Source organism: Macrobrachium nipponense, chromosome 12 (genome assembly GCF_015104395.2).
Source record: "Macrobrachium nipponense isolate FS-2020 chromosome 12, ASM1510439v2, whole genome shotgun sequence".
NCBI lineage: Eukaryota > Metazoa > Arthropoda > Malacostraca > Decapoda > Palaemonidae > Macrobrachium > Macrobrachium nipponense.
Window position 1 is genome coordinate 68,540,016 of NC_087205.1, and position 27,358 is coordinate 68,567,373.

The 27,358-nt window shown below is 44.8% G+C and overlaps 1 protein-coding gene across 2 annotated transcripts in view; it reads left to right on the forward strand.

Moving 5' to 3' along the window:
• The window catches only part of LOC135224575 (ubiquitin carboxyl-terminal hydrolase 38-like), a 476,208-nt gene that overhangs the window by 226,380 nt on the left and 222,470 nt on the right, over nucleotides 1–27,358 (forward strand). For both annotated transcript variants that reach the window (XM_064263709.1, XM_064263710.1), the window contains one exon: nucleotides 24,497–24,720. In XM_064263709.1, coding sequence (XP_064119779.1) covers nucleotides 24,497–24,720 — 224 coding nt within the window. The remainder of the gene's footprint in view (nucleotides 1–24,496; nucleotides 24,721–27,358) is intronic.

Below are 27,358 nucleotides of genomic sequence, written 5' to 3' on the forward strand. Positions count from 1 at the left end.
GTGTCGCGCAGTTGTCGTCTGACTCGGGAAGTGCAGTCGCCTGTGTCGAGGCAAAAAGTGTGGAGTGATTTAGTGTCACGTCCGTTGAAGAGACATGCCCAGCGTACGAGAGGGATGTCGCCGCCTGTTAAGAAATCCAAGGAGCACTGGAGTCCACAACCTTTTTGCAGTTTCGCACCGGATCAGTTTTTTCGGGAAGATCATCAGTCCTCTTCGGATAGCATAACTTCGGATGGAGTCAGAAACTGCCTCACCTCGTTGTGTATCGATAGCAGTTTTGACTCGTTCGCCTCATTCGCCTCGAGCTGCTTCGACTCGCTCGCCTCTTACATCTCGAGATATTTCGACTCGTGCGCCTCATTCGCCTCGAGCTGCCTCGAATCGTTCGGCTCATACGTCTCGAGCTGTTTCGACTTGTGCACCTCATTCGCCTTGAGCTGCTTCGACTCGTTCGCCTCATACGTCTCGTGTTGTTTCGACTCCCAGTCGTTCGTTTTCGAAGAAGAGCTGTACGACAGCCACGACTTCGTCTTCGCCTAAGGATGATGCGAAGGCCAAACCCTTGCTAGAGGATTCCGCTTTGGGTCCCTTTAAATATTTACCTCAAGAATTGATGGTCTTTTTAAAGAAGACAACGAGCCAGACAGAAGAGGAAGACGGGGTATTGGCCGTTCTGTCAGAAGAGGAAACTCAAGACCAGGATGCGAAGTCCTCTTCTGCTTATTCTAGTCTGTTAAGGTTTCTTTTACAGACTTATCCGGATTGTTTTGAACCTGCTTCGCCTTCTTCACCTCCGTCGATGTTTGTGAAGGATAGGAGATCAGCGCCTTCGGGGTTACCGAAACTAGTTCTTTCTCAGTCCTCGAAGAAAGCACTGAAGGAAGTAGAAGAGTGGCTTGCTAAGAAGAGGGAGTCAGGCAAGGCTTCGTTCGCTTTTCCTCCATCGAAGCTGCAGAATAAAACCTACAGGTTTTATGCGACAGGAGAAGTTCCTTCTTTGGGAGTTTCTGCCTCCTCCCAAGGAGACTTCTCCGGTCTTGTGGACTCAAACAGAAGAGCAGCGTTCTCGGCTGCGAAAGTGTTATTCTCTTCATCCGAGTTGGATCACCTGGTGAAGAATTTATACAAGTTGATCGAAGTCTTCAGTTTTCTGGATTGGACTATTGCAGCATTAGCCAGAAAAATTGAATATTGCCAGTCTCTAGATGAGGATTTTTCTGCCGACTGGCTCAATGTGTTGTCCTGTGCAGACAGGGCAGTGAGAGACGGTTCAGGGGAATTGGCCGCCCTATTCACTATTGGAGTACTAAAGAAGAGAGAACGGTGGTGCTCCTTCACATCTCGAGGAGTAACCACGAACCAAAAATCGGCTTTGTTGTTCTCCCCCCTGAGTAAATCTCACCTGTTTCCAGAAGAAACCATTAAGCATGTGCTGTCGGACCTCGAGAAAAAGTCCACCAATGATCTTCTTTTTCAGTCAGCGAGAAACCCTAAGGAACCTCCAGCGACAGGAGCCAAAGCTTCTCCTCTACAAAAACATCCCTTTCGAGGAGGTAAATCGAGGTGGCAGCAGAGACCAAGAACAAATCTACGAACCACCTCCAAGTCTACCAAGAAACCTTCCTTTAAGACAAAGAAATGATCGGAAGGTCCTTCACACACCCGTGGGGCCAAGACTCCACGACTACTGGGAGGAATGGAGTCGAAGAGGAGCACAACAGTGGGTAATTCAGGTGCTTCGAGAGGGATATGTGATCCCTTTTACGCAGGATCCACCACTGTACAATACACCTGTCTGTTTGACAGCATACTCGATAGGATCAACAAGAGCTTTGGCTTTAGCCAAAGAAGTAGAAGGGCTCATCAACAAAGAGGCCATAGAGGAAGTAACAGACACGAACTCCCCAGGGTTTTACAACAGGCTCTTCGTAGTCCCCAAGGCATTAGGGGGATGGAGACCTGTGTTGGACGTTAGCGCTCTGAACCTTTTCGTCCGGAAGACGAAATTCCGAATGGAAACCAGTCGATCAGTAATGTCAGCCATCCAACCGGGTGACTGGATGGTATCTCTCGACATGAAGGATGCATACTTCCATGTCCCCATCCATCAGGACTCCAGGAAGTTCCTGAGATTTGTCTTCAAGAAGAGAGTCTTCCAGTTCAGAGCCCTCTGCTTCGGTCTGTCAACCGCCCCTCAAGTATTTACTCAGATTCTCGCTCCTTTGGGAAAGTGGCTGCATTTGATGGGGATCAACACAGCTTTTTACTTAGACGACTGGCTCCTGAGAGCCAGATCCAGGCGTCAGTGTGTGAAGGACTTGGAGAAGACACTTACATTGACACAACAATTGGGTATCATAGTAAACACGGAGAAGTCCCAATTGATTCCAACTCAGAGGATTCTCTATTTAGGGATGATACTAGACTCTAGCTTTTTGGGTTTTTCTCTCCCCGAAGAGGATAGAGTCCTGCCTGTCAACAGTCCAGCAATTTCTGGTTCGCCTGTCCTGCTCAGCACTCGAATGGATGAGTCTACTCGGGACCCTGGCTTCAGTGGAGAGTTTTGTCAGGTTAGGACGCCTACACATGAGGCCGCTTCAGTTCTTCCTGAAAGCAAATTGGTCTCGGAAGACACAGTTGGACTCACTAGTTTTCCCCCTGACGGAAGAGATAAAGACGGATCTTCGTTGGTGGCTTTCGAGGGAAAGATTACAAGAAGGAATCTCCATAGTCATGTTGAACCCCGACCTGCAGTTCTTCTCAGACGCCTCAGACAGCGGATGGGGAGCCCTCCTAGGAGACAAGAGAGTGTCAGGTCTGTGGACAGAACGAGAAAAGACCTTGCACATCAATGGGAAGGAATTGAAGGCCATCCTCTTAGGGCTACAAGCATTCGACCACTTAGTCACCAAAAGAAACGTAGCGGTCTACTCGGACAACAACACAGCATTGTCATATGTACGGAAGCAGGAAGGGACCCACTCGTTCTCTCTCAACAATATAGCCGAAGATCTCCTCACCTGGACGAACAAGAAGAGGATCACCCTTTTTCCAAGATTCGTGCAAGGGAGAATGAAGGTACTTGCAGACGAACTGAGTCTGGTAAATCAGGTGTTACCAACAGAATGGACTCTGAATGAGAGAGTGTGTCAGGACCTCTGGAAGCTTTGGGGAAGACCATCAATAGATCTGTTCGCCACATCGAGGAACAATCGCCTTCCCATTTTCTGTTCTCCGATTCCAGAACCACTAGCGTGGAGAACAGATGCAATGCTGCTAGAATGGACAGAACTGAACGTTTACTCTTTTCCTCCCTTTGGGATGATAAGAGAGGTCTTAAACAAGCTTCAACCACACTAGAATGTGACAATGACCCTAGTGGCACCATTCTGGCCCTGGAAAGAGTGGTTCCTGGACCTTCTCAATCTGCTGGTGGATTTTCCCAGACTACTTCCACAAAATCCATCGCTTCTCAGACAACCCCATTTCAACCGATATCACCAAGGGTTGTCCGCTCTGGCCCTGACAGGATTCAGACTGTCAGGAACCTGGTCAGAGCAAAAGGGTTTTCGCGAAGGGCGTCAGAGGCTATTGCTAGCTGCAGAAGAAGCTCTTCTGCCAAGCTCTACCAGTCCAAGTGGAGAGTTTTTTGGTTATGGTGCAGACGACATAGCATCTCTTCTTTTGAGACATCTATAAGAGAAATTGCAGAATTTTTGTTATTTTTGAGGGACACCAAGAAGTTGGCCACTTCAACTATTAAAGGATATAGGGCCATGCTTTCATCGGTGTTCAAGCATAGAGGCCTTAACATTTCATCAAATCAGGACACCAGTGACCTGATCAGATCCTTTAGTTCCTCCAAGATTTTCAAGCCTGAAGAAGTGGAATGGAACCTGGATGTAGTTTTAAGGTGGCTCAACGGCCCCCAATTTGAACCATTGAATTCTGCAACCTTGAGGGACGTAACTAGGGAGACACTATTCCTAGTCGCCTTAGCCACAGCGGGAAGAGTAAGCGAGTTGCAGGCGATGAGTAAGGAAGTGGGTTTCGCCCAGGGCAATGCAGTTTGCTCTTACGTAACAGATTTTCTCACTAAAAATGAGGATCCTTCGAATCCTTGGCCCCGTTCTTTCAAGATAAAGAACCTAACGGACTTAGTCGGGTCGGAAGATGAGGAACGTACGTTGTGTCCGGTCAGAGCCATCAGACACTACCTGACTAGGACAGAAACGGTGCTCGGTGAAAGACCCGTCTCGGCCTCTTTCAAAGAATGCAATGTCCTTTTTCCTGAGGAGTTTGATCCGAGAAACGCATGCCCAAACTCAGGAACATGCTCTTAGGCTGCTGAAAGTGAAGACGCATGAAATCCGTGCAGTAGCAACGTCATTGGCTTTCAGACAGAATATGTCTCTATCTTCCATTATGCAAACTACGTTCTGGAGGTCGAAATCGGTGTTTGCATCTCACTATTTGAAGGAGGTAGAAACTACTTACGAAAACTGCTTTAGATTGGGACCGTTGTCAGTAGCGGGAATGGTGTTGGGAGAGGAAGCATATGGGGATTCGGTTTTTTCCCTCTACTATCTCCTCGCCTTGAATTTTAGGTTTTTTGAGTTTGTGGGAAGCCTGGGGGTACTTGTACCTGAAGTACCCACCAGTCCTTATATCTGGTTAAGGGTACCATATGATTTTTAGTGTAGGTGAGGGTTTTTTGTATAGTTTTTTATCTGGTCTTTTTGCCCAGGGCAAGGACAAATCATTGTTTTTTTTGTCAATCATCGGTGAACCTCCATGATTGCAAAAATCCCACCATTAGTAGGGACGACCCTGGCCTTTACTGCCACGTCTCCTACATGTGATGAGAGCGCCGACCAGAGGCAGTATCTACCTGTAGCTGCTCTCTCACAAGGTAAGGTACTGCAGACATTATATATAACGTGAGCACATGACTTATTTTTATTCAGAAAGCTGTTCATATACCCACCTTCCGGGTAATGTGGAGTCAGCTAATGTAATTGTTTGGTAAGTCACTTATGTGAAAATGATATTTTAATGATAAAATAAGTTTTCACATATACTTATCAAACAATTACATAATCAGAGCCCTCCCTCCTCCCCACAGATGGACATTGCGGCTCAACGAATTGAAGTCTTAAGCTCAGCAGTACCAGGTATTCCCGAAAGTGGGCAGGATCTGTATCACCTACACGAACAATGGCGCTACCGCCGCCAGGAATTTGAATTTTCGACTGCCAGGTAAGAAAGCGTACAGCTAATGTAATTTTCTGGGCTCAGTTCATGTCGCTTCGTGAAATAATCCCTTAAGTTCATTATTTCTAGGTAAATGATACCAACATTACCAGAGAAAAAACAAAAATAGGGGATGTCAGAGTAACTGACTCGCTCACCCTAAATAAAAAGAGGGTGTCGGTATGGAGCTGGGGCGAGTGAGACCACTACCACGAACCTCTTGCCATTTAGAATTCTCCTTCATCAAAATTCCCCTCCTGAGAGAGCTGATACACGGCCGGCGCCAGCAACTACTACTACACTACCTACCACGCCGACCGCAGCGCCCCTGGTGGTCATCCTTTTCGTTAGCGAACTTCTGTACGCACGTGCCAGCATTTGCTCTGTGTTTTTGTGCACCTTTTTGGGATTTATTCGCTCGAGATGGAATTTCAAGCTATCGCCGGAGCTAAGTTAAGTACCCCGAAAGGTTATATACTAGTTTTAGTCAGCCAGGAGCTGTTTTTACCGTTTTTTAGGTCCTATAATAGTCTCCTAGTCTGGCGCATGGCTCGGCTTGCCTCATGTTCGGTTAGCTACTTCGGTCTCCCATACCGTGGTATCTATTCCGTGTGTATATTTACTTTTATCACGAGTTATTTTTACGTGGTACAGAAGATTCCACTCATTCTATTGCTTTACATCCTACTATTCGGAAATCCTTTGCCTGTGCCTTAGATTAGTGTTCATGCATGCATGTCCCTTTGTCTAGGTGTTTAGGCGTGTGGGTGATTATTTCAATCTTTTATCAATATTACTCTTTAGTCCAGCCATCCTGGCCGTCGCCCTCCGTTCTACGTATCGGCAGAGGCCAGCTCCTGAGTAGTTTGCATGTTTCCCTTCGGGGAGACTAGCCTACTTCTCCTGGACGTCCCTTCTTTTTCTCCCACTCGTGATTTCCCTTCCCTTTGTCTTTATTACGATGTATTTATTTATGGGTTGCATGTTAGGGGCGATCAGTTTGGCCTAGGCTATGTTCTGTTGCATTATTGCCTTGTGGTCCACTTGCGCTCACGTGGTCAGCTCGACCTAGGCTATGTTTTGTTGCATTATCACCTCATGGTCCACCTGCGCTCGCATTGAGCCAGCTGATCACCCTGGTCCCAGTCCCCCTTCCGTTCCTCCCACGTGGAGGGAGGGTTAGTCCTCGCTCGCTCACGGTCACTATGGCGACCATCCGGGCACCCCTCCCCTCTTCCTCCCTACCAGAAGGGATACGGGAGTTAGGGACTTATGGGGGGTCCTGTTGGACCGGTCACGTTTTCTTTGAGCTTCGGGGAGGTCCCGGTGTGTTCTGGTGGGGTTGGCCACCCCACCAGCTCACGTCGGGCCTTCTCCGGCGTTCTTTATTGTTCTCCGGTCCCCCCCCCCCATATCATTATACGTATAGCTGACTCTGCCAGCTCTTTGGGGGGGAATGCTTCCCCTGTATATGGCTGTAGTCTCTTTCGATTTCCGGCGGAGCACCCGCTCACCATCCGGGCGTTCCGTGGGTTGGTGTAAGAGTCCTACGGCGGAGCTAAGCTCCACTTACAATATTGTTTGTTTTGTTTTAGTTTTAATTTGTTTAACTTTATGGGTGATCTTCTTACGTTCTCCGGTGTGTCGTACCCTCCCCTCGGTGTACTATATGTATGAGTAGGTATCTGGTTTGACGGAAATCTTCGCTCCGGTGTGTACCGAAGTTTTTCAAACCAGTTTACCGAGTCCCATGGACTCCCTCACACGGATTACAGGAGAGGATTATGCCCAAAAATTTATTCTACTCCGGCATGCAGCGGAGCATCATATCTGAGTGGTCCTGTTAGTATATGCTGATACCAACTGTCAGGAGGCGGGGTGTAACGCCGTCCTGCAAGACCCTTGTGGGCATGAGGTCTGCCGGACCCACGCTCCCTGTGCTGTCCGCCACAATGATCTGATCGTGTGGCATCACGAAGCCTGCTCCATATGCTATGAGCTTGTGGAACAGTTTTCGGACGGAGTAAGTATATACCGGCATAGGTATTGTCCTTTCTTGGTATATACTATCAGATAATCTTTGTTTAATATTGCTATAGTTGACTAAAAAGTCTTAAGTGTTAATGATATATCTCCGGGGCTTCGTTGTAAGGACTACAATGACCCTTTGTTTCAGGCTGCTGCTGTGAAGGACGCCGCGTTGGCCACCCTGAAAGCCTGGGTAGGTGGCTTCGGGAAGAACGCACCGAAGGGTCAGCCGTATATTCTTGACAAGAACATGGCTGTCCGGATCTTCCCAGGTGGCAAGTCGACCGGCTACGTCGACCCCGTTGCGGTAGCTCCAGCTATCTCGGCCATCCAGCTGCAAGTGGAGCAGGCCTTGGCGGAAGGGGGAGCTCCGGAGATCACGGCGGACGTCGCAACCCTGGACTTGAACGTAGAACCCATGACTGTAGGTGGAGGTGAGTTGTTAGTTGAGGTGGGTTTGTTGGGCGCTCAAGGACTTCCCTTGGGCACTTCTGGATCTTCTTCTCCTATAGCATCATCTTCTTCCTTCCAAGGCTTTTCCGAATCGGAAATTCCGGCTAGGACATCTGCTGCCTCAGTTGTTCCTAAAGTGAAGAGACAACGGGAGCAGAAGACCCTGGAGAGGTCGTCTTCCAAGAAGACTTCGGCCTCTTCTTCTCATAAGACTCCGGCTCACCATCCCGTAGCAGAGAAAGCGAAGACTTCTTCCTCTTCGCACTCCAAAGGGTCTAGGGGCAAGTCCTCTAAAGAGAAGGTCCGTGCTCCTGCCGAGCCAGTACCTTCTACATCTACTGGAGCTCGTCCGAAGACCCCTGCTGAGACCAGTACCTCTGGTCCCTTCGATTCCGACTCCTTTACAGCAGGGGTCATGCAACAGGTGGGGAACATGGTGGGGGCAATGATGGACACCAGGTTCGATCAGATGCTTGCCCAGATCTCCACCTTGTTCGCGCAGTCCGGTCAGTCGATCCAGAACATCTCGGATCGGCTGACGGACCAGGAGAACCGGCTGGCAGGTCTTAGCCAGAATCCTCCAGCAGTTCCTCCTCTAGCAGGCGCCGGAGTACCTCCTATGCCTGACTATAATACTCTTCCCTCATTCACCATGAGCAATCCTTGGAGGGTAGCAGCCTTCGCACCCTTCAAGGACGGAATGATCTCTATCCCGGACTGTGGAACTCGTCGTATCGAGGACTTCGAGTTCCACCCCGCCGATCTGCAACCACCTTTCATGGGATATGCTAGGTTGACGGAAGCAGCTCTAAATAGGGAAGATAAGATCCCTAAAGAGACTGTAATTTACAGTCGGGAACAGGCTCAGAGGGAATGGATGAGGTGCCTTGAAGATTGGGATTGCACCAATACCAAGCTTCAGGCATTCAAGAGCCCATTCACAATCTTTGCGACGGAGGATGAGGTACCACTCCCCTTCACCACAAAGATTGCTGAAGTTACTATACAGGCCGCTATGAAAGATGAGCCTCTCCCTCAACTGAGGGAGTCGGACCCGACGTCCCCACTCTTCCCAGCTTTTGGGGACCTCTGGGCGGACCTTCCGGTGACCTTTACTGTAGGGAAACTCAAACCGGACTGTGCTATCGAACAGTTCGGGGAGAGACTCCCGAGACTGCCGGATAACCTAATCCAAGCTGAATTTGAAGCAAGGACCAGGTTAGGGAGGACGCTTAACGCCTTGGTGATGACAGAGGTTGCCGCCATGACATATGGTACGGAGCCTCTGTTTAAGCTCTTGGCTAAAGCGCAGACACAGACTGTACAGTTGGATCTGTACGTGTTTGTAGTAGCAAGACGGAACTGCAGGAAACAGGTCCTGCAGGAAGCTACTATACGGCACGAGCCGAATAAGTTGCTGTCGTCTTCAATCTGGGGAGCTGACCTCTTCCCTGAAGCTGCTGTGAATGAAGTGCATCACGAAGCGACCAGGCTCAACCAGAGCCTTAGGGTCCGCTGGGGTCTTTCTAGCAAAAGGAAGCCAGAAAGCACCCCCTCTAGCTCTAAGAAACTGAAGAAGACTAGAAAGTTCCCGACCTTCCAAGCACAGCAGCAGCAACAATTCGTCCAGGCAGTCCCGGTTCCACAACCCACGCAACCGGCGACCTCCAAGGGCCAAAACCAGCCCATCCTCCTGTTGACGCCACAAAACCAGCCCTCGACCTCCTACGCTGTTTCCCCAGCTTTCAATCCTGTATTCGAAAGCCAGGCGTTCCAAGCCATCAATAGGTTTGGAAGGGGAAGCAGAGCTAGGGGTGCATTTCGGCAAAGGGGTGGCGGAAGGGCACCCAACAGGGGGAAACACTTCCGTGGAGGACGCGGAGCACGTCCTGCACAGTCCCAGTGAGAACCCTCAGGTAGGAGGGAGGCTGTTTCTCTTCCGTCACAGGTGGGGATTCAGCAATTGGGCACAAAGCGTTGTGTCCAAAGGGCTGGGATGGAGTTGGATCAAAGGTCCTCCTCCATCCAAAACATTCCTTCAACTACCAACAAAGGAATTGACAGAGTATGCGCAAGAGCTCCTTCGGAAAGGGGTAGTATCAAGAGTCAAACATTTAAAGTTTCAAGGACGCTTGTTCAGCTTGCCAAAGAAAGGCTCAACAAAACGAAGAATAATCTTAGACTTGTCCCGTCTAAACTTATTCATTCGTTGCGGCAAGTTCAAAATGCTGACTATCTCGCAGGTGCGGACCTTACTTCCCCGTGGGGCCGTCACCACCTCTATCGATCTTACAGACACATACATCCCAGTCGCGAGACACTTCCGCCCATATCTAGGCTTCAGGTTGGGAGACCAGGCATTCTCTTTCAAAGTGATGCCCTTTGGGCTGAATGTAGCCCCCAGGGTCTTCACGAAGATAGCGGAAGTAGTGGTCCAACAGCTGAGATCACAAGGGATAATGGTAGTAGCGTACCTGGACGATTGGCTCATTTGGGCAACAACAGTCGAGGAATGCATCAAAGCCACAGACAAAGTAATTCAACTTCTTGAACATCTAGGGTTCCAAATAAACAAGACCAAATCCAGGCTAACGCCGGAGTCTCGTTTTCAGGCTCGGCATTCAGTGGGACCTGAACTCCCACACTCTGTCAATTCCATTGGTCAAAAGGAAAGAAATAGCCAAGTCAATAAGGCAATTACTCAAATGCAAACAAACGTCAAGGAGAAACCAGGAAAGGATCCTAGGTTCCCTCCAATTTGCGTCAGTCACAGACGTTCTGTTGAAAGCAAAACTGAAGGATATAAATCGAGTTTGGCGCTCAAGAGCAAATGTCAAATCTCGAGACAAGTTGTCAGTAATCCCGCCGATTCTTCGCAAACGTCTCCGTCCCTGGGCGGAGGCCAAGAACCTGTCCAAATCAGTTCCTCTCCAGTTCCCTCCTCCGGCGTTGGTTATCCATACGGACGCCGCTCTAATCAGGTGGGGAGGATACTCCCAATTCAAGAAGGTTCAAGGGACTTGGTCACCTCAGTTCCGCCAGCTTCACATAAACGTATTGGAAGCCATGGCAGTATTTCTCACTCTGAAGAGACTTCTACCAGCCAAGAATTCCCATATAAAGCTGGTTTTGGACAGCACAGTAGTGGTACACTGCATCAACAGGGGAGGATCCAAGTCAAAACATGTGAACCATGTCATGATAGCCATTTTCTCTCTAGCAACCAAGTACAAATGGCATCTATCCTCCACCCATCTGGCGGGAGTAAGGAACGTGATAGCAGACGCCCTGTCCCGATCAGTTCCTCTAGAATCGGAGTGGTCCCTGGACAAGCGCTCATTCCAGTGGATATGCCAAAAGGTCCCAGGTCTCCAAGTAGATCTTTTCGCATCTCAAGCGAACCACAAGCTTCCTTGCTATGTGGCCCTCAACCTGGACCCTCTGGCTTATGTCATAGACACCATGTCCATAGATTGGAATCAGTGGAGGAAGATTTACATCTTTCCTCCAGTGAATCTCCTATTGAAAGTCCTGAGCAAACTCAGGACGTTCAAGGGACAAGTAGCTCTAGTAGCCCCAGATTGGCCCAAGAGCAACTGGTATCCTCTCCTCGTGGAATTGGGTCTCCGACCTCGACAGATTCCCAATCCCAGGCTATCTCAGTCAGTACAAATGAGGACTGTGTTCGCTTCCTCAGGAATTCTCAAAACCCTAACTTTATGGACTTCATGAAGTTTGCAGCTAAGAGAGATGCAAATATCGATCCCCAGAATATTCTTTTCTTAGAATCGGATAAGAGGGGATCAACTTTACGTCAGTATGATGCTCTGTAAAGAAATTGGCAAATTTCCTGAAGGAAACAAACACTTGAACCATGACAGTTAATCTAGCTATATCCTTTTTCAGATCCCTGTTTGAAAAAGGTTTAGCAGCTAGTACTATTACCACTAATAAGTCAGCTTTAAAGAAAATCTTCCAATTTGGCTTTAAGATAGACTTAACAGACTCCTACTTTACGTCTGTCCCTAAAGCCTGTGCTAGGCTCAGACCTTCAGAAAGGCCTAGTTCGGTTTCATGGTTCTTGAATGACGTTCTCAAACTGGCTTCAGATACTGACAACGTTTCATGTACTTATCTAATGTTATTGAGGAAAACATTATTCTTGCTAAGCTTGGCCTCAGGAGCCAGAATATCAGAACTGTCGGCCCTTTCCAGAGATGCTGGACATGTAGAATTCCTCCCCTCAGGAGAAGTCTTACTATCTCCAGATCGTAGTTTTCTGGCAAAGAATGAGGACCCCTTAATGAGATGGGCCCCTTGGAAGGTCCTCCCTCTTCCACAAGACCCTTCTCTTTGTCCGGTGACGACCTTAAGAGCCTATCTGTCCAAGACATCTTCTAGATCCTCAGGCTCCCTCTTTATGAGGGAAAAAGGTGGTACTATTTCAATAAAAGGGATTAGGCAACAAATCCTATACTTTATCAAACAAGCTAATCCTGATTCATTCCCTAAAGCCCATGACATCAGGGCAGTAGCCACCTCTATTAATTATTTCCAGCATATGAATTTCGATGACTTAATGAGGTACACGGGCTGGAAATCGCCGACAGTTTTTAAACGTCACTATTTAAAGTCCTTGGAATCTCTTAAATTTCCGGCAGTGGCAGCGGGAAACATAGTTTCCCCTGACACTGCCCAGTAGTTGTAGTCGAAGATCCAGATCTCCTTTCTACCTGCCTCACTAACAATGCACCTAACCTTACCGTCATGCTCATTTGGGTTCTTCAGCCTTAGCTGCCTAAAAGGCTACCTATGATGATGTGCCCCTTATTTTTTTGCTAGGGGCACTCACAACTGTAATTATTGATTACTGACTGTAACTAATCGGTGTTGTTTCCCTTATTTTTATGCTAGGGAAGCTCACCAAGATGTATTTATGATGTTTAACATGAGTCTTAAGAATTTAAGAATTTAGTGAGTGTTCCTCCCTTTTTTTGTACTAATGAACCTCACTTGTATATATTTGCATAAATCTAGTTCTAAGTTATCATAAGTTAGTTTAAGTCTAGTAATTTTAAGTCCAGTTGTATGTTAAGCTGGATTCATTAGGTTAAGTTGACATTTATTATGATAACTTGTAAGTTTTCAACTAGATTATATTCATTTGTTTATTTTCTTCGTTTTATTGAGACCCTTTTTGTGTTTATTTGTTATTCCAGTCTTGTGCTAATTCTCTGGTACTATTTCACGAAGCAACACGAACTGAGCCCAGAAAAGGGATTTTGACGAAGGAAAAATCTATTTCTGGGCAAGGGTTCGTGTCGCCCAGTGAAATCCCCCCCTATTTTCCCACCCTTGCGCCCAAGATTGGCCTCTAACTTCAAGGATGGCCACCAGGGGCGCTGCGGTCGGCGTGGTAGGTAGTGTAGTAGTAGTTGCCGGCGCTGGCCGTGTATCAGCTCTCAGGAGGGGGATTTTGATGAAGGAGAATTCTAAATGGCAAGAGGTTCGTGGTAGTGGTCTCACTCGCCCCAGCTCCATACCGACACCCTCTTTTTATTTAGGGTGAGCGAGTCAGTTACTCTGACATCCCCCTATTTTTGTTTTTTCTCTGGTAATGTTAGTATCATTTACCTAGAAATAATGAACTTAAGGGATTATTTCACTGGGCGACACGAACTCTTGCCCAGAAATAGATTTTTCCTTTGTCAAAATCCCTTGTTTGGTAAGTATATGTGAAACCTTATTTTATCATTAAAAAATCATTTTTAATTATTTGAAATGGGTATATACTGATGTTTTATACATTTTATAGGTTATTCTTACATAGCCTAGGCTACCAACATGTTTTGATTCCAAATGCATAGAAACGTGGCCTAGGCTTATTGCCAGAATCAAAACTCGTACTTGACGTAGTTGAATATTACGCGAGTATATATTTCAATGCATATTAAATATTAAGTAGTACTGTATTCAGTACTTAACTTACCAAAGAAAACAGGACTGCTTCAATATCTTATGAGAGAAAATGGATGTATGTATGTACTTGAAAATTGGGGTCACTTGAATAGCTTTCACAGTTAGTTGTAAGCAATATATTTTAAGAGTAATGTTGTAACATGACTTTGAAATGATATTGAAGTATTTTAGATGTTAGTTTAAGGTATATTCTGTGTAGGATGATAGTTTTGGGTATATATTTGGTGTTTGAACTATTAAAATAAGCAGTTATAAAAATTTTTAGGAGGCGGTCTGGTTTTTTAACTATTTAAATAGCCAGTTATAAGCATTTTTAGAGGGATGTCAAAAAGGATTTTGACGTAGGAAAAATCTATTTCTGGGCGATTGGTTCGTGTCGCCCAGCGAAATAATCCTTTAAATCATTATTTCTAGGGTAAATGATCTAACAAGTACCAGAGAATAAACAAAATAAAGAAAAGGTCAGTATAACTGACTCGCTCACCCTCAAGGAGGGCGTCGGTATGAACACTAGGGCGAGTGAGACCACTACCACGAACTTCTTGTCAATTAGAAATTTCCTACAGCAAAATCCCACAGGAAGAGAGCCGACCCACAGAACGGGCAGCAACTACTACTACTACAACCACGCTTAGTGACTGCCGCGCCTCTGGTGGCCATACCTGAAGTTAGCAATCAATCTTGAGCAAAGGGTTGGGAAGAGGTGGGATTTCGCTGGGCGACACGAACCAATTGCCCAGAAATAGATTTTTCCTACGTCAAAATCCTTTTTCTGGGCTCAGTTCGTGTCGCTGCGCGAAATTGTACCAGAGAATTAGCACAAGATTGAAATAAAGAAGGTCTCAATAAAACTTAAAATTCAACTATATACTATAATTGTAAGAAAATATATATACAATTGTTCGTACAATCTGGATAAAGAACAATACTTAAGAGTAACTTATAGTTAATATATATATACAAAGGCTTACATCAGTTATATGTTGAATTGAAATAAACATATGCGTTACAATCATAGTTCAAAACACATTAAATAATTATTAATAAACATTAGCAATAATTGTAATAAAGGATGTGTGTGAACAAACTTAAGCTAAAGACACACCAAATAAGTTTCATAAATCTTAATAAACAATACCATAACCAATATTAATGGGGATGTGGCACCCTAGCATAAAAATAAGGGGACCACATCCTAAAGATCAGTATGTACAATCAATTGTGGGTGACCCTAGCAAAAAAATAAGGGACCCCCACTAAACCATCACAAGAGCAGCTAAGACTCAAGGACAAACGTGGATGAACATGGTAGGCTAGACAAACTGTTGGCTGAGATAGGTAGAAAGGAGATCTGGATCTTCAACTGAACTACTGTGCAGAGTCAGGGGAAACTATGTTACCCGCTGCAACTGCTGAAAATTTTAGAGATTCCAAAGACTTTAAGTAGTGACGCTTAAATACTGTCGGCGATTTCCATCCAGTATACTTTTTCAAATCATCAAAATTCATGTGTTGAAAGTAGTTGATTGAGGTGGCTACTGCCCTGACATCGTGAACCTTGGGGAAGGATTCAGGGTTAGCTTGCTTAATAAAGTATAGGATCTGTTGCCTTATACCTTTAATTGATAAAGTACCACCTTTTTCTCTTCTAAAGAGAGGACCCGAAGAGGATGAGGATGTCCTGGACAGAAAGGCTCGTAAGGTCGTTACTGGACAAAGAGAAAGATCTTGAGGAAGGGGTATAACCTTCCAAGGTTCCCACCTCAACAAGGGATCCTCATTCTTTGCTAAAAAGCTGCGATCCGGAGAAAGCAGAACTTCTCCTGAAGGAAGAAATTCTACGTGATTCGCATCTCTGGATAACGCCGACAGTTCTGAAATTCTAGCTCCTGAAGCCAAGCTTAATAAAAATAATGTTTTTCTTAAGAGCATTATAAATGAACATGTCGTATTATTTGTATCTGAAGCCAGTTTTAGAACATCATTTAAAAACCATGACACTAACTTAGGCCTTACTGAAGGTCTAAGTCTAGCACAAGCCTTGGGAATAGACGAAAAGTAAGAATCTGTTAAGTCTATGTTAAAACCCAGTTGAAAAATCTTCTTCAAGGCTCACTTGTTTGTCGTAATGGTACTAGCTGCTAACCCTTTTTCAAATAAGGATCTGAAAAAGGATATAGCTGAATTGATTGTCATGATTTTAATGTCCGCTTCTCTCAGGAAGGATGCCAACTTTTTAACTGCAGCATCATACTGCCTTAAAGTTGAATCTCTTTTATCTGATTCCAGGAAAAGAATATTTCGTGGATCAATATTTGCATCTCTCTTGGCCGCAAACTTCATGAAGTCCATAAAGTTAAGGTTTTGAGAATTCCTGAGGAAGCGAACACAGTCTTCATTTGTACTGACTGGGAGAGCCTGGGATTGGGAATTCGAAGAGGACGAAGACCCAATTCCAGAATCAAGGGGTACCAGTTGCTCTTTGGCCAGTCTGGGGCTACTAGAGCTACTTGACCCTTGAATGTCCTGAGTTTGTTCAGTACTTTCAGGAGAAGATTCACCGGAGGAAAGACATAAATCTTCTTCCAGTTGTTCCAATCTATGGACAGGGCGTCCGTGGCATAGGCCAGAGGGTCCAGGTTGGGAGCCACATAACAGGGAAGTTTGTGGTTCGTTTGAGATGCAAACAGATCTACTTGCAGGCCTGGTACCTTCTGGAGAATCCATTGGAACGAACTGTTGTCCAGTGACCATTCCGATTCCAGAGGAACTGAACGGGATAGAGCATCTGCTATGACGTTTCTCACTCCGGCCAGATGGGTGGAGGAGAGGTGCCAGCTGAACTTGTCCGCCAGGGAAAAGATGGCTACCATGACATGATTCAGGTGTCTTGACTTGGAGCCTCCCCTGTTTATACAATGGACTACCACTGCACTGTCCAGAACTAACTTTATGTGAGAGTTCTTTGGCGGACGTAACCTCTTCAGAGTCAGGAACACTGCCATTGCTTCCAATACATTTATGTGAAGCTGGCGGAACTGAGGTGACCATGTTCCCTGAACTTTCTTGAACTGAGAATATCCTCCCCAGCCGCTTAGTGAAGCGTCTGTGTGGATAGTGATTCCCGGAGGAGGAAACTGAAGGGGTACTGATATGGACAGGTTTTTTAACTTTGTCCAAGGGCGCAGACGATTCCGTAGAATCTGTGGTATTGGTGATACCTTGTCCCTGGATCTGACATTTGCTCGTGAGCGCCAGATCCTGGTTAAGTCTTTCAGTTTGGCTTTCATCAAGATGTTTGTCACTGAGGCAAATTGGAGGGAACCCAGGATTCTTTCCTGGTTTCTCCTTGAAGCATATTTGTACTTTAGAAATTGTTTCACTGACTTCGCTATTTCTTTCCTCTTGGCTGATGGAATCGACAGAGTATGGGAGGATAGATTCCATTGAATGCCCAGCCACTGAAAGTTGGACTCCGGAGTGAGTCTTGACTTTGTCCTGTTTATCTGGAACCCCAGATATTCCAGGAATTGAATGACTTTCATTGTGGCTTTGCGACATTCCTCGACTGTTGGAGCCCAAATCAACCAATCGTCGAGGTACGCTACTACCATTATCCCTTGAGACCTCAGTTGTTGAACGACTACTTCCGCTAATTTCGTGAACACTCTGGGTGCTACATTCAGACCGAAAGGAACTACCTTGAAGGAGAATGCCTGATCTCCTAGTCTGAAGCCCAGGTAAGGGCGAAAGTGTCTTGCAATAGGGATATGATAGTGTGCGTCTGTAAGATCGATAGAGGTGGTGACGGCCCCACGGGGAAGTAAGGTCCGCACCTGCGAGATGGTCAGCATTTTGAACCTGTCGCAGCGAATGGCCAAGTTTAAGCGGGACAAGTCTAAGATTACCCTTCTTTTTAATGAGCCTTTCTTTGGTACGCTGAACAAGCAACCCTGAAACTTTGATCTGTTGACTCTCGCTATTGCTCCTTTCTGGAGGAGCTCCTCCGCATACTCCGTCAGTTCTTTCGATGGAAGTTGAAGGAAAGGTCTGGGTGGAGGAGGGTCTCCAATCCAACTCCAACCCAGGCCCTTCGACACAATGCTCTGTGCCCATTTGCTGAATCCCCACCGATGCCGGAAGAGAAACAGCCTCCCTCCTACCTTGGAGATCTCACTGCTGATGGGTCGAGTGACCTCCTCGGCCTCCACGGAAGTGCTCCCCTGTTGAGCGACCTTCCTGATCCTCTCTGACGAAAGGATCCCCTAGCTCTACCTCCCCTGCCGAACCGGTCATAGTGCTGGAAGGCTTGACCTTCGAACACCTGGTTAAAGGCAGGGGAGACAGCGTAGGAGGTGGAAGGCTGAGCCTGAGGAGAAATCACATAAATGGGCTGAGCCGGAGTCTTCGAGGTAGAAGGCTGGCCTGATTGTACAATCGGCACAGCTGACACAGCTTGATTGAATCTTTGAGGCTTCTTCTGATAAGGCTGGTAACGCTTTGCCTTTTTCAGCTTCTTGCCTGCTGCAGCCTGATCTTGGCGCCTCTTTGCAGTGAGGCCCCAACGATCTTTGAGGCTCTGATTGAGCCTTGTCGCCTCATTTTGGACCTGCTTCTGGGAAGAGGTCTGCCCCCCAGATGTTCGAGGAAAGCAACTTATTAGGCTCATGCCGAATAGTTGCTTCCTGGAGGACATGCTTCCGGCAATTGACCCTAGCAGTCACAAACTCATACAGGTCCGATTGGACCGTATAAGTCTGTGACTTGGTCAACAACTTGAAGAGCGGCTCTGAAGCATATGAAATACTAGCGCTACCTCGGTCATTGCCATGGTATTCATTGACCTGGCAAGCCTAGACTTGGCCTCAAACTCAGCTTGAATGAGGCTATCAGGAAGTCTAGGCAGCTTCTCGCCGAACTGGTCCATGGCGCAGTCCGGTTTGAGCTTACCTGCCGAGAAGGTATTGGGCAGATCCTCCCACAAGTCTCCAAGCGAAGGGAGCAACGGAGAAGTGGGATCTGCTTCCCTTAGCTGAGGTAAGGGTTCCCCTTTTAGGCCAGCTGGGATGGTTACAGTGGCGATCTTCGTTAAGAAGGGGAGAGGAGCCTCTTCCATCGTAAAGATGGTAAAGGGACTCTTGAACGCCTGAATCCTGGTGTTCGAGCAGTCCATCTCCTCTAGACACCTAAGCCACTCTCTTTGAGCCTGGTCCCGGGAGTACAACACTGTCTCCCTCGGGACCTTATCTTCCCTAGTCATGGCTGCCTCCGTCAGCCTGGCGTAGCCAATGAACGGCGGTTGAAGGTTCTCCGGATAGAACTCGAAGTCTTCAATCCTTCGAGTACCGCACTCTGGAATGGAGATGAGTCCGTCCTGGAAAGGGGCGTATGAAGCCACTCTCCAGGGGTTGTTCATTGAGAACGGAGGCAGAGAATCATGGGGAGGAAGCTGCATCAGACCAACACCAGGTGCCAGAGGAGTAGCTTAAGGGGCCTGGTTGAACCCAGATATAATGTTCTCCTGAGTTGTGATCCTTTCGGATAACTGGGAGAACATCTGCTCCATGCTGGTCCTCAAAGAGCCTACCAAGTCCCCCATCTGCTGCATCATCCCAACGGAGAAGGCGTTGGGATCAAAGGCCGGAGCCGGTGCAGAGGTGGAAGGGTAACTCGGCAGAGGTACCTCAGGAGGAGGAGAGGAGACCGTTGACTCCGCCGGAGTACGGGGCCTCTCCTTTGAGGACTTGCTCTTAGAGGACCTAGAGCCAGAAGCAGACGATTTACCCTTCTCTGCTCCGGGGTTCAAAGCCGAAGACTTACGAGACGATGACGTCGACGAAGTCTTTTTGGACGACGACGACGCCTTCGTAAGGGTTTTCTGCGCTCTGTGTCCCTTCACCTTGGGTTTCACAGAAGCGCTAGGCGACGAGTACTGGAGCTCAGCTCCAGTAAAGCCTTGGAAGGAAGCAGTCGATATAGCGGGAGAAGAAGATCCAGAAGCGCCCAAGGGAAGCCCTTGGGCGTCCAACGTACCTACCTCGACCAACAGGTCGTCCACACCTACCATAGGTTCCACGTTCAGGTCCAATGTCGCGACTTCCGACGAGATATCCTGGCCTGGTTCCTTCATGCAAGCGGCGACCTGCCGCTGGATAGCCGTCATCGTCGGGGCTGCCTCCGCTGGGTCGACGTACCCCGTCGACTTGCCGCCGGGGAACAGAAGGACAGCCATCCTCTTCTCAAGGATGTAGGGCTGTCCCTTGGCGGCGTTCTTGCTGAAGCCGCCGACCCAAGCACTCAGGGTTGCAAGGGCGGTCTCTCTAACAGCGGCAGCCTGTAAGAGAGGGTGTTATTAGTTTTTAGTTTAAAGTTGAGGTTCAACCTTAGACTAAAAAAGAACCTTAAGCCTACAAATTTTGTCCATATGTTTCACAAAATATGGAGAACTTAAGCTTAAAAGATATTCTGAACTTAAAATTAAGATATAATACAGTATTTACATGCTATATACACAGCTGGAAATACCTACCCTGTCCAAAAACTGACTCACAAGATCATAGCAGATCGTACACGTTTCGTGGAACCAGACCTGCAGATTCCCGTGAGGAGTCGCGCACGGAGCGTGGGACCTGCAGACTTCGTGTCCACAGGGATCCTGGAGCACGGCGTTGCACCCTGGGTGCTCACAGTTGGTAGTCTGTAAGTGGAAGGATACATGAGTATCATTATAACACTTACAGGGCTACTCTATTGCATGCCGGAGAGCGAAAAATTTTTGGGCATAACCCCTCCCCTACCACCTTAATAGGCATAATATAGCTCCGGTGTGAGCCGGAATAGAAAGCAGATGGCAAGGGAGGGACCCAGCTTAAGATAACTTATCAATAACTTATGATTAGCTTAAGCATAAAATAGCACAAAATTCCGGAAGACGATTCCGAATCGCGGTGGTGTCCTCTCCGCCGGTTGCGCCGGAGAGACGGGATGGTTAAGGCAAAGGAGACCGACTGTACGCCTGGGGTCCGCCCGTAGGCGGGATACTAGCTCCCTCCCTCGCAATCGACGGAGCTCCGGAAAGAAAACAGAGCACCGCCAACACGGGGAGGGGTGAGAGGGCGAAACAGAACTCGAGCCTACAGCGGAGCAACAGAGCAACAAAGGAGGGGGGAGGCCAACCCCCCTACTTCATCCCAACGGAGCACCGTGAAGCAGAGATACAAGGTCATACCCAGTCCAGCGTCTGTCCAGCCTCCCCTACTCCCTCCGCGTAGGGAGAGAGGGAGACAGGCCCGGATGGAGCGAGCAAGGACAGACCTCCCTCCCCCCAGCTCTATGGGAGAGCGGGAGGAGGGCAGGGTGACTGGGACGGGCGTCTGGCTGTACCGCGATCACAGGGTGACCACGGTACGATAACACGATAAAAATAACGAAATCTATAGCCTAGGTTAATGCAACCAAACTGATCAGCGAGATGCAACTGTAGATGCAACAAAACTGATAATAAGGAAGCAACAAAACTGATGGGGACCATGAAATAATAAACCTAGGCTAAGATAACGTACCAGATGCCCTAGGTTAACCAAAACCAAATAAAACCATAGAATAAATAAAATAACACTAAAGTAGGGGAAATAAATATAGTAGGAGAAAAAATCCAGGAGTGTACGACTAACCCGAAGGAAAGTCTACCACTCAAAGCTAGCCTGGGCCGATACTAAGAGCTATGGCTAGGGTCTGGATGGAAGAGAAAATGCCTACGCAAGGTATAGAAAGACATGCATGCATGACATAAAACCAATGCAGGCTAGATCCCCTAACTAATAATAATCATAAAAAGGTCTAGAGACGCATAAATAAAGGGAAGGTTCCAGGTATGGGAGACCGAGAATGAACCCGCCACGAGGCAGAACAATGCTGCCATGCTTCCGACTGAGAATCCGTATTTATACCTAAAAAACGGCAAATACTGACTCCAGGAAGGAAAAAACTAAATAGGAACCTTTCGGAATACTTAACTTAGCTGATGCGATGGCTGATCGTTCCATGGTGGCAGAAAATCCTCAAAAAAGAGCACAAAACACAGAGCAAGAAAAAATGACTTTAAAGGATGGCCACCAGAGGCGCGGCAGTCACCTAAGCGTGGGTTGTAGTAGTAGTAGTTGCTGCCCCGTTCTGTGGGTCGGCTCTCTTCCTGTGGGATTTTGCTGTAGGAAATTTCTAATTGACAAGAAGTTCGTGGTAGTGGTCTCACTCGCCCTAGTGTTCATACCGACGCCCTCCTTGAGGGTGAGCGAGTCAGTTATACTGACCTTTTCTTTATTTTGTTTATTCTCTGGTATTTGTTAGATCATTTACCCTAGAAATAATGATTTAAAGGATTATTTCGCGCAGCGACACGAACTGAGCCCAGAAATACGTATTCGTGAATTTTAGCTATTCTCGTGTGTTTGTGGTCCCTATTCCCTACGAATACAGGGGGTTGACTACGGGGCATACTGTATTATGTACAACATTCCAAGTAATAGTGTAGGCAAAATTAAACACTCTACTTGTTTCAGAGAGAAAACACTTCAGAACAAATAGAGAAAATATGCAGAACAAGGATGTTCAACAAAACGAGGTTGAGCAGGTGTCTAAAAATAGAAATAGTTGGAAGTGTGAGGTTCCCTCTGTCTCCTGGGATGCTTAATAACAAAAAAGATATAACAATTAAAGAAGAAACACCAAGGCTAAGACAAGAGTTGGTTTTGTGTCACATCAAAAGGCAAAACAAGTTAGAAAATTAATGAGAAATCTCATAGTCTAAAACGAGATATCTGCCCAGCATAACTGTGTAGGAACAACTACACAGCAAGAAGTCGCAAATACCAAAAATGTAAAAAGAGTAGACTTGTAAGGTTGCAGTATTTCCAAAATAAGCAAATATCACAATAATATACTACGTACAAAACAAAATTACATATGTGAAGAATTAATTTGAACATAAGGCAGCAGAAGAGATGTCTGTCTCAGACTGTGGCCAAAAGAAAACTGAATGCATACTGACTGGATGGCAGGGCTTCTCCCCTGCCATCAGTAGCCATCTACCGATAACCAACTTGTTTTAAGTTAAATGGCTGTTTCTAGCTTGCACTGAAAGTAAATACCATATTTAAAGACCAAGGGTTTGTATGTTAGGAATAATACAAATAACTTTAAAAATGTGTCATTTGTACCTGTGTTAGGGAGGCTTCAACAGGTTTAGGGGTAGGAAAATCTTTGGATTTAGTATCCATATTTTTTAATAAATCAGAAAAGAGAGAGACAGGATGCCTGACAAGCTTAAGAGACACCACATATTTTTTGTGAAGCCTATTCTCAGTCAGTGACACTAGTAAGAGCTGACCCTGAAATGTCCACCCCACACCATACATTATTAGAATGACACAGTTGTAAACATTACCTGCTTGTTTGGAGTGAGACTGTTACAAGAATACAATCATCCTAACCGTGTGTTGGTGGTCAGACCACTCAGAATGCCAAGAATCCTATCACATCAGCCCACCTCTGAAATCCACTGGTAGATCCTTAAAGTCATTCTGCCTTTGAAGCATTAATATGACAAATCAAATGGATATGTCATTGATCCAAACACTACCATGGGGTTAGCAAGATCACCACACTTCCCACTACTACCCTCGAAAGTTAACTCCAATACTAGCAGTGATATCTCATGATAATCATTGCAAAAACAAAAAATTACAGAGTCTAGAAAGTTTAAATTATTTGAAGTAAAAAGAAGGTGAATGTTCAGTTGTAGCACTGTGAAGTAATATTAATAGAATTTGGACAGCAAGATGAGAGGAAGCTTATAAAATATCAAATAGGTTGGATTAATAATGAGAAAGAGTATGTACAGATACTATTTGGATTTGCACTAGAGAATAAGACATTCCCCAGGTTGAGGGATTTGTTGCCTATTATATGGCTTGAACATTGAATAGGATAAAAGTATTCAAAAGTGAAGCCATGTTATTTCAATAATTCATTCTGTCAATGAGAGTGTTAAGAATAAGAGTCTTCTTCCTTCACCTTCCTTCTTGAATATTTATCATCAGAAGACTAACACCCGTAGAATGGGAAGCGGAATGATTCTTATATACACCAGTGCATATAAAACAAGTAACACTTATTTCTTTCTGGCTTCATTGAGTTGCTTTAAGTGCCTATAATACTACAGCTAAATTCTTAGCATCCAGCTTCAAGTTAGGGTCTTGATATAGCCCTGTGGGCCTCTATGGTCATTAAAAGAAATATGGAAATTAGTTTTTTTTTCCATCAATTTTGCGTCACGGCAATACCCTAATATATTTGTGTGATTTTACCTGTTGGGCCTAAATTACCCTGAGATTTGTTCTCATTTGGCTCCCATGTAGCTGCTGTTGTTGTTATCACTTCCTTAAAGATTTGAGATGATGCCTCTGACTCTGGTTCCTCCTCCTGATCCTTGTCACCTTTCACACTTTGTGATCGGCTTGGGTTGTGGTTTTTTGCACTCGTATGTAGAGGAAGTGCTTAAGCCTGCTGTTGATTCAATGTTTCTGGAGTATGGCTTACAGTTGTACCAACTAGATAGTAGCCCTTTTCAGGACCACTTGTTAGACCCCAGAACTCCTGGACACATTCTGCCAATGGTTTGCTATTCCTAGTCCTTAAGAGTCTATTTCTTGGAAGAAGTCAAATTTCTCCCATTGAAATACTACTATTATTTTGTTTTGACATGGTCATTTGCTCTCTCTTTCAGAAATATGAAGCTCCCTCTGATAAAGACATCCATGATATGATCCAAGAGCATGCATGGGCAAGTGGGGAAGGAACAAGAAATTATTTCAGTCAAGTTGGAGCAGCTATAGGCATGGACACATCTGCATATCAGCAAAGAACTTTGAGTCAGCGGGTTGGTCTGCGGAATTTAGGAAACACATGTTACATGAATTCTGTAATTCAGGCTCTCTTCATGACTGACAGGTTTGTATAGTCCAAATTTTTTGCATCAAGAAATATCCTTCACAGTATACATATAAAAATTTAATTCTCCAATTTCATATTGCAGGTGATCTCATTTGGTTACTCAAAGTGTTGTAAAGTAATAGTACTCATGATTAAGATTAACAGTGAATTATGAATGAATGTTTATTAATATTTTCAAATGTTAATGATTAAATAATAATAATAATAATAATAATAATAATAATAATAATAATAATAATAATAATAATAATTGATTACTGTAATTACAAAATTGTACCGTATATACTCGGATAACATGTGACCTCGCATATCATGCGACAACCAAATTTTCACCCTCAAAAAATTATGTTATCATGTAGTATCTCACATATCATGCGCATTAAATTTACGAGACCAATATTTAACAATAGACTAACCTCTTTTCCTCCTCTTTATCTGTTCCATTTTTTAGTTAGGCTAACCCCTTTTCCTCCATCCCTTAATCTATCCCATCTTCTGGTTAAGTTTAAAAAATTAAAAGAGTCCAATAAGTATCGGTAGTAATGATAAACTTGTTTGGAAAACGCATACAGCCAGAAACAGCTGATTTTCTATGAACAACCAATCCAATAAAAACAGCCTTTTTAAAAGCTTGCATTTCAACCATCGTACGATAGTAAAAAATTACCATAGTTATTTTACAAATGACATTAATGAGAATAGGACTGATATATTTTTACATTACAGGTAGTAGTCGACTTACTACCACAATTGGTTACGAACAACCAGTCATAAATCGATTTGGACGTAAGTCAGCCCATGTTAATTTACCGTAAGAATATTATACTAGCGTAGCCTACACTAGGGTAATCAGTACCATCTTTACATATAGGGTAGCCTAGCCAACACTACACAGCATACATTATACATATATGGCATAGTAATTATTAATTTCAGCTAATTCTCTAGGTTCAGTGCACATTGGCTTATGATGATTCAGTACAAAGAGAAATTGAATAACATTTAACAAGTTAGCCTTGCCTATACGATGATGATATCGTGGTACATATATCGTATATATATGAATACAGTAGCCTAGCCTTCAGTATACTGTATACTACATATACGATATAATTTAGTAATTTATTAATAAAAGCCAATTTTGGAGTTTCAATGCATTCTGACTATAACATATCAGTGAAAAAAAAAAAAAAAAAAAAAAAAAAATTGGACACGAAACGGGAATCAGATTTGGACCGACATCGGTATACCTAATTGAGTGATGTCAGGCTGCTGACGGCTACGTATATTTACGAAATAAATACTCAATGAATATACATCTTTTCTGATTCTTTGAAAAAGTCATACATTACAGTATCCGATAATATTGTATGTATTCTCATATTGTATCATAAAATTCTAACAAAGCATTCAGTGTTTTGGTTTGGAAATCAGCTGATGGCAAATACAAGTTTATTTCTCCGTATTTAACCCTCTTACGCCGACTGGACGTATTTTACGTCGAAATTTTTTGTCTCCCGTGTGCCGACTGGACGTATTTTACGTCGATTTACAAAAGTTTTTTTTAAAATTCGCGGAAAAATACTTATAGGCCTACCAGCCTAAAACTTTTGAATCACGCGCCTTGGGGGATGCTGGGAGTTCACGGATCGAGGTGTTGTTTTGTTTACAATTGTTACGCAGGCGCGCAAGCGCGAATTTCTTTCTTGCCGCACTAAAAAGTATCTGTGACACATCTCGGAAATTATTTCGTCACTGACATAATTTTTGTACCATTGTAAATTAGCCGGTTACATGAAGTATTATATATGAAAATGTGTGCATTTTTATGTAGAATACAACAATAAAATACTCATGATTGTAGCTTTCATCAGTTTTGAGATATTTTCATATAAATAACGATAAGTGCCAAAATTTCAACCTTCGGTCAACTTTGACTCTACCGAAATGGTCGAAAAACGCAATTGTAAGCTAAAACTCTTATATTTTAGTAATATTCAATCATTTACCTTAATTTTGCAACTAATTGGAAGTCTCTAGCACTATATTTCGATTTATGGTGAATTTATGAAAAAACTTTTTCCTTACGTCCGCGCGGTAACTCTTCCGAAAAAAATCATACATGCGAATGTGGTAATGTTTGCACCATTTTAAAATTAGCCGTTATATAAAGTTTTATATATGGAAATGTGCGCAATTTCATGCACAATACAACTAAAAGCAACCCATGGTTGTAGCTTTTATCAGTTTTGAGATATTTTCATATAAATAACGATAATTGCCAAAATTTCAACCTTTCGGTCAACTTTGACTTTTACCGAAATGGTCGAAAAACGCAATTGTAAGCTAAAACGCTTATATTCTAGTAATATTCAAGCATTTACCTTCATTTTACAACAAATTGGAAGTCTCTAGCACAATATTTCGATTTATGGTGAATTTATGAAAAAAATAACATTTTCTTTACATCCGCGCAGTAACTCTTCCGAAAAAATCATACGTGCGATTGTGGTAATGTTTGCACCATTTTAAATTAGCCGTTACATAAAGTTTTATATATGAAAATGTGCGCAATTTTATGTAGAATACAACGAAAAATAATTGAAGGTTGTAGCTTTTCTCATTTTCGAAATAT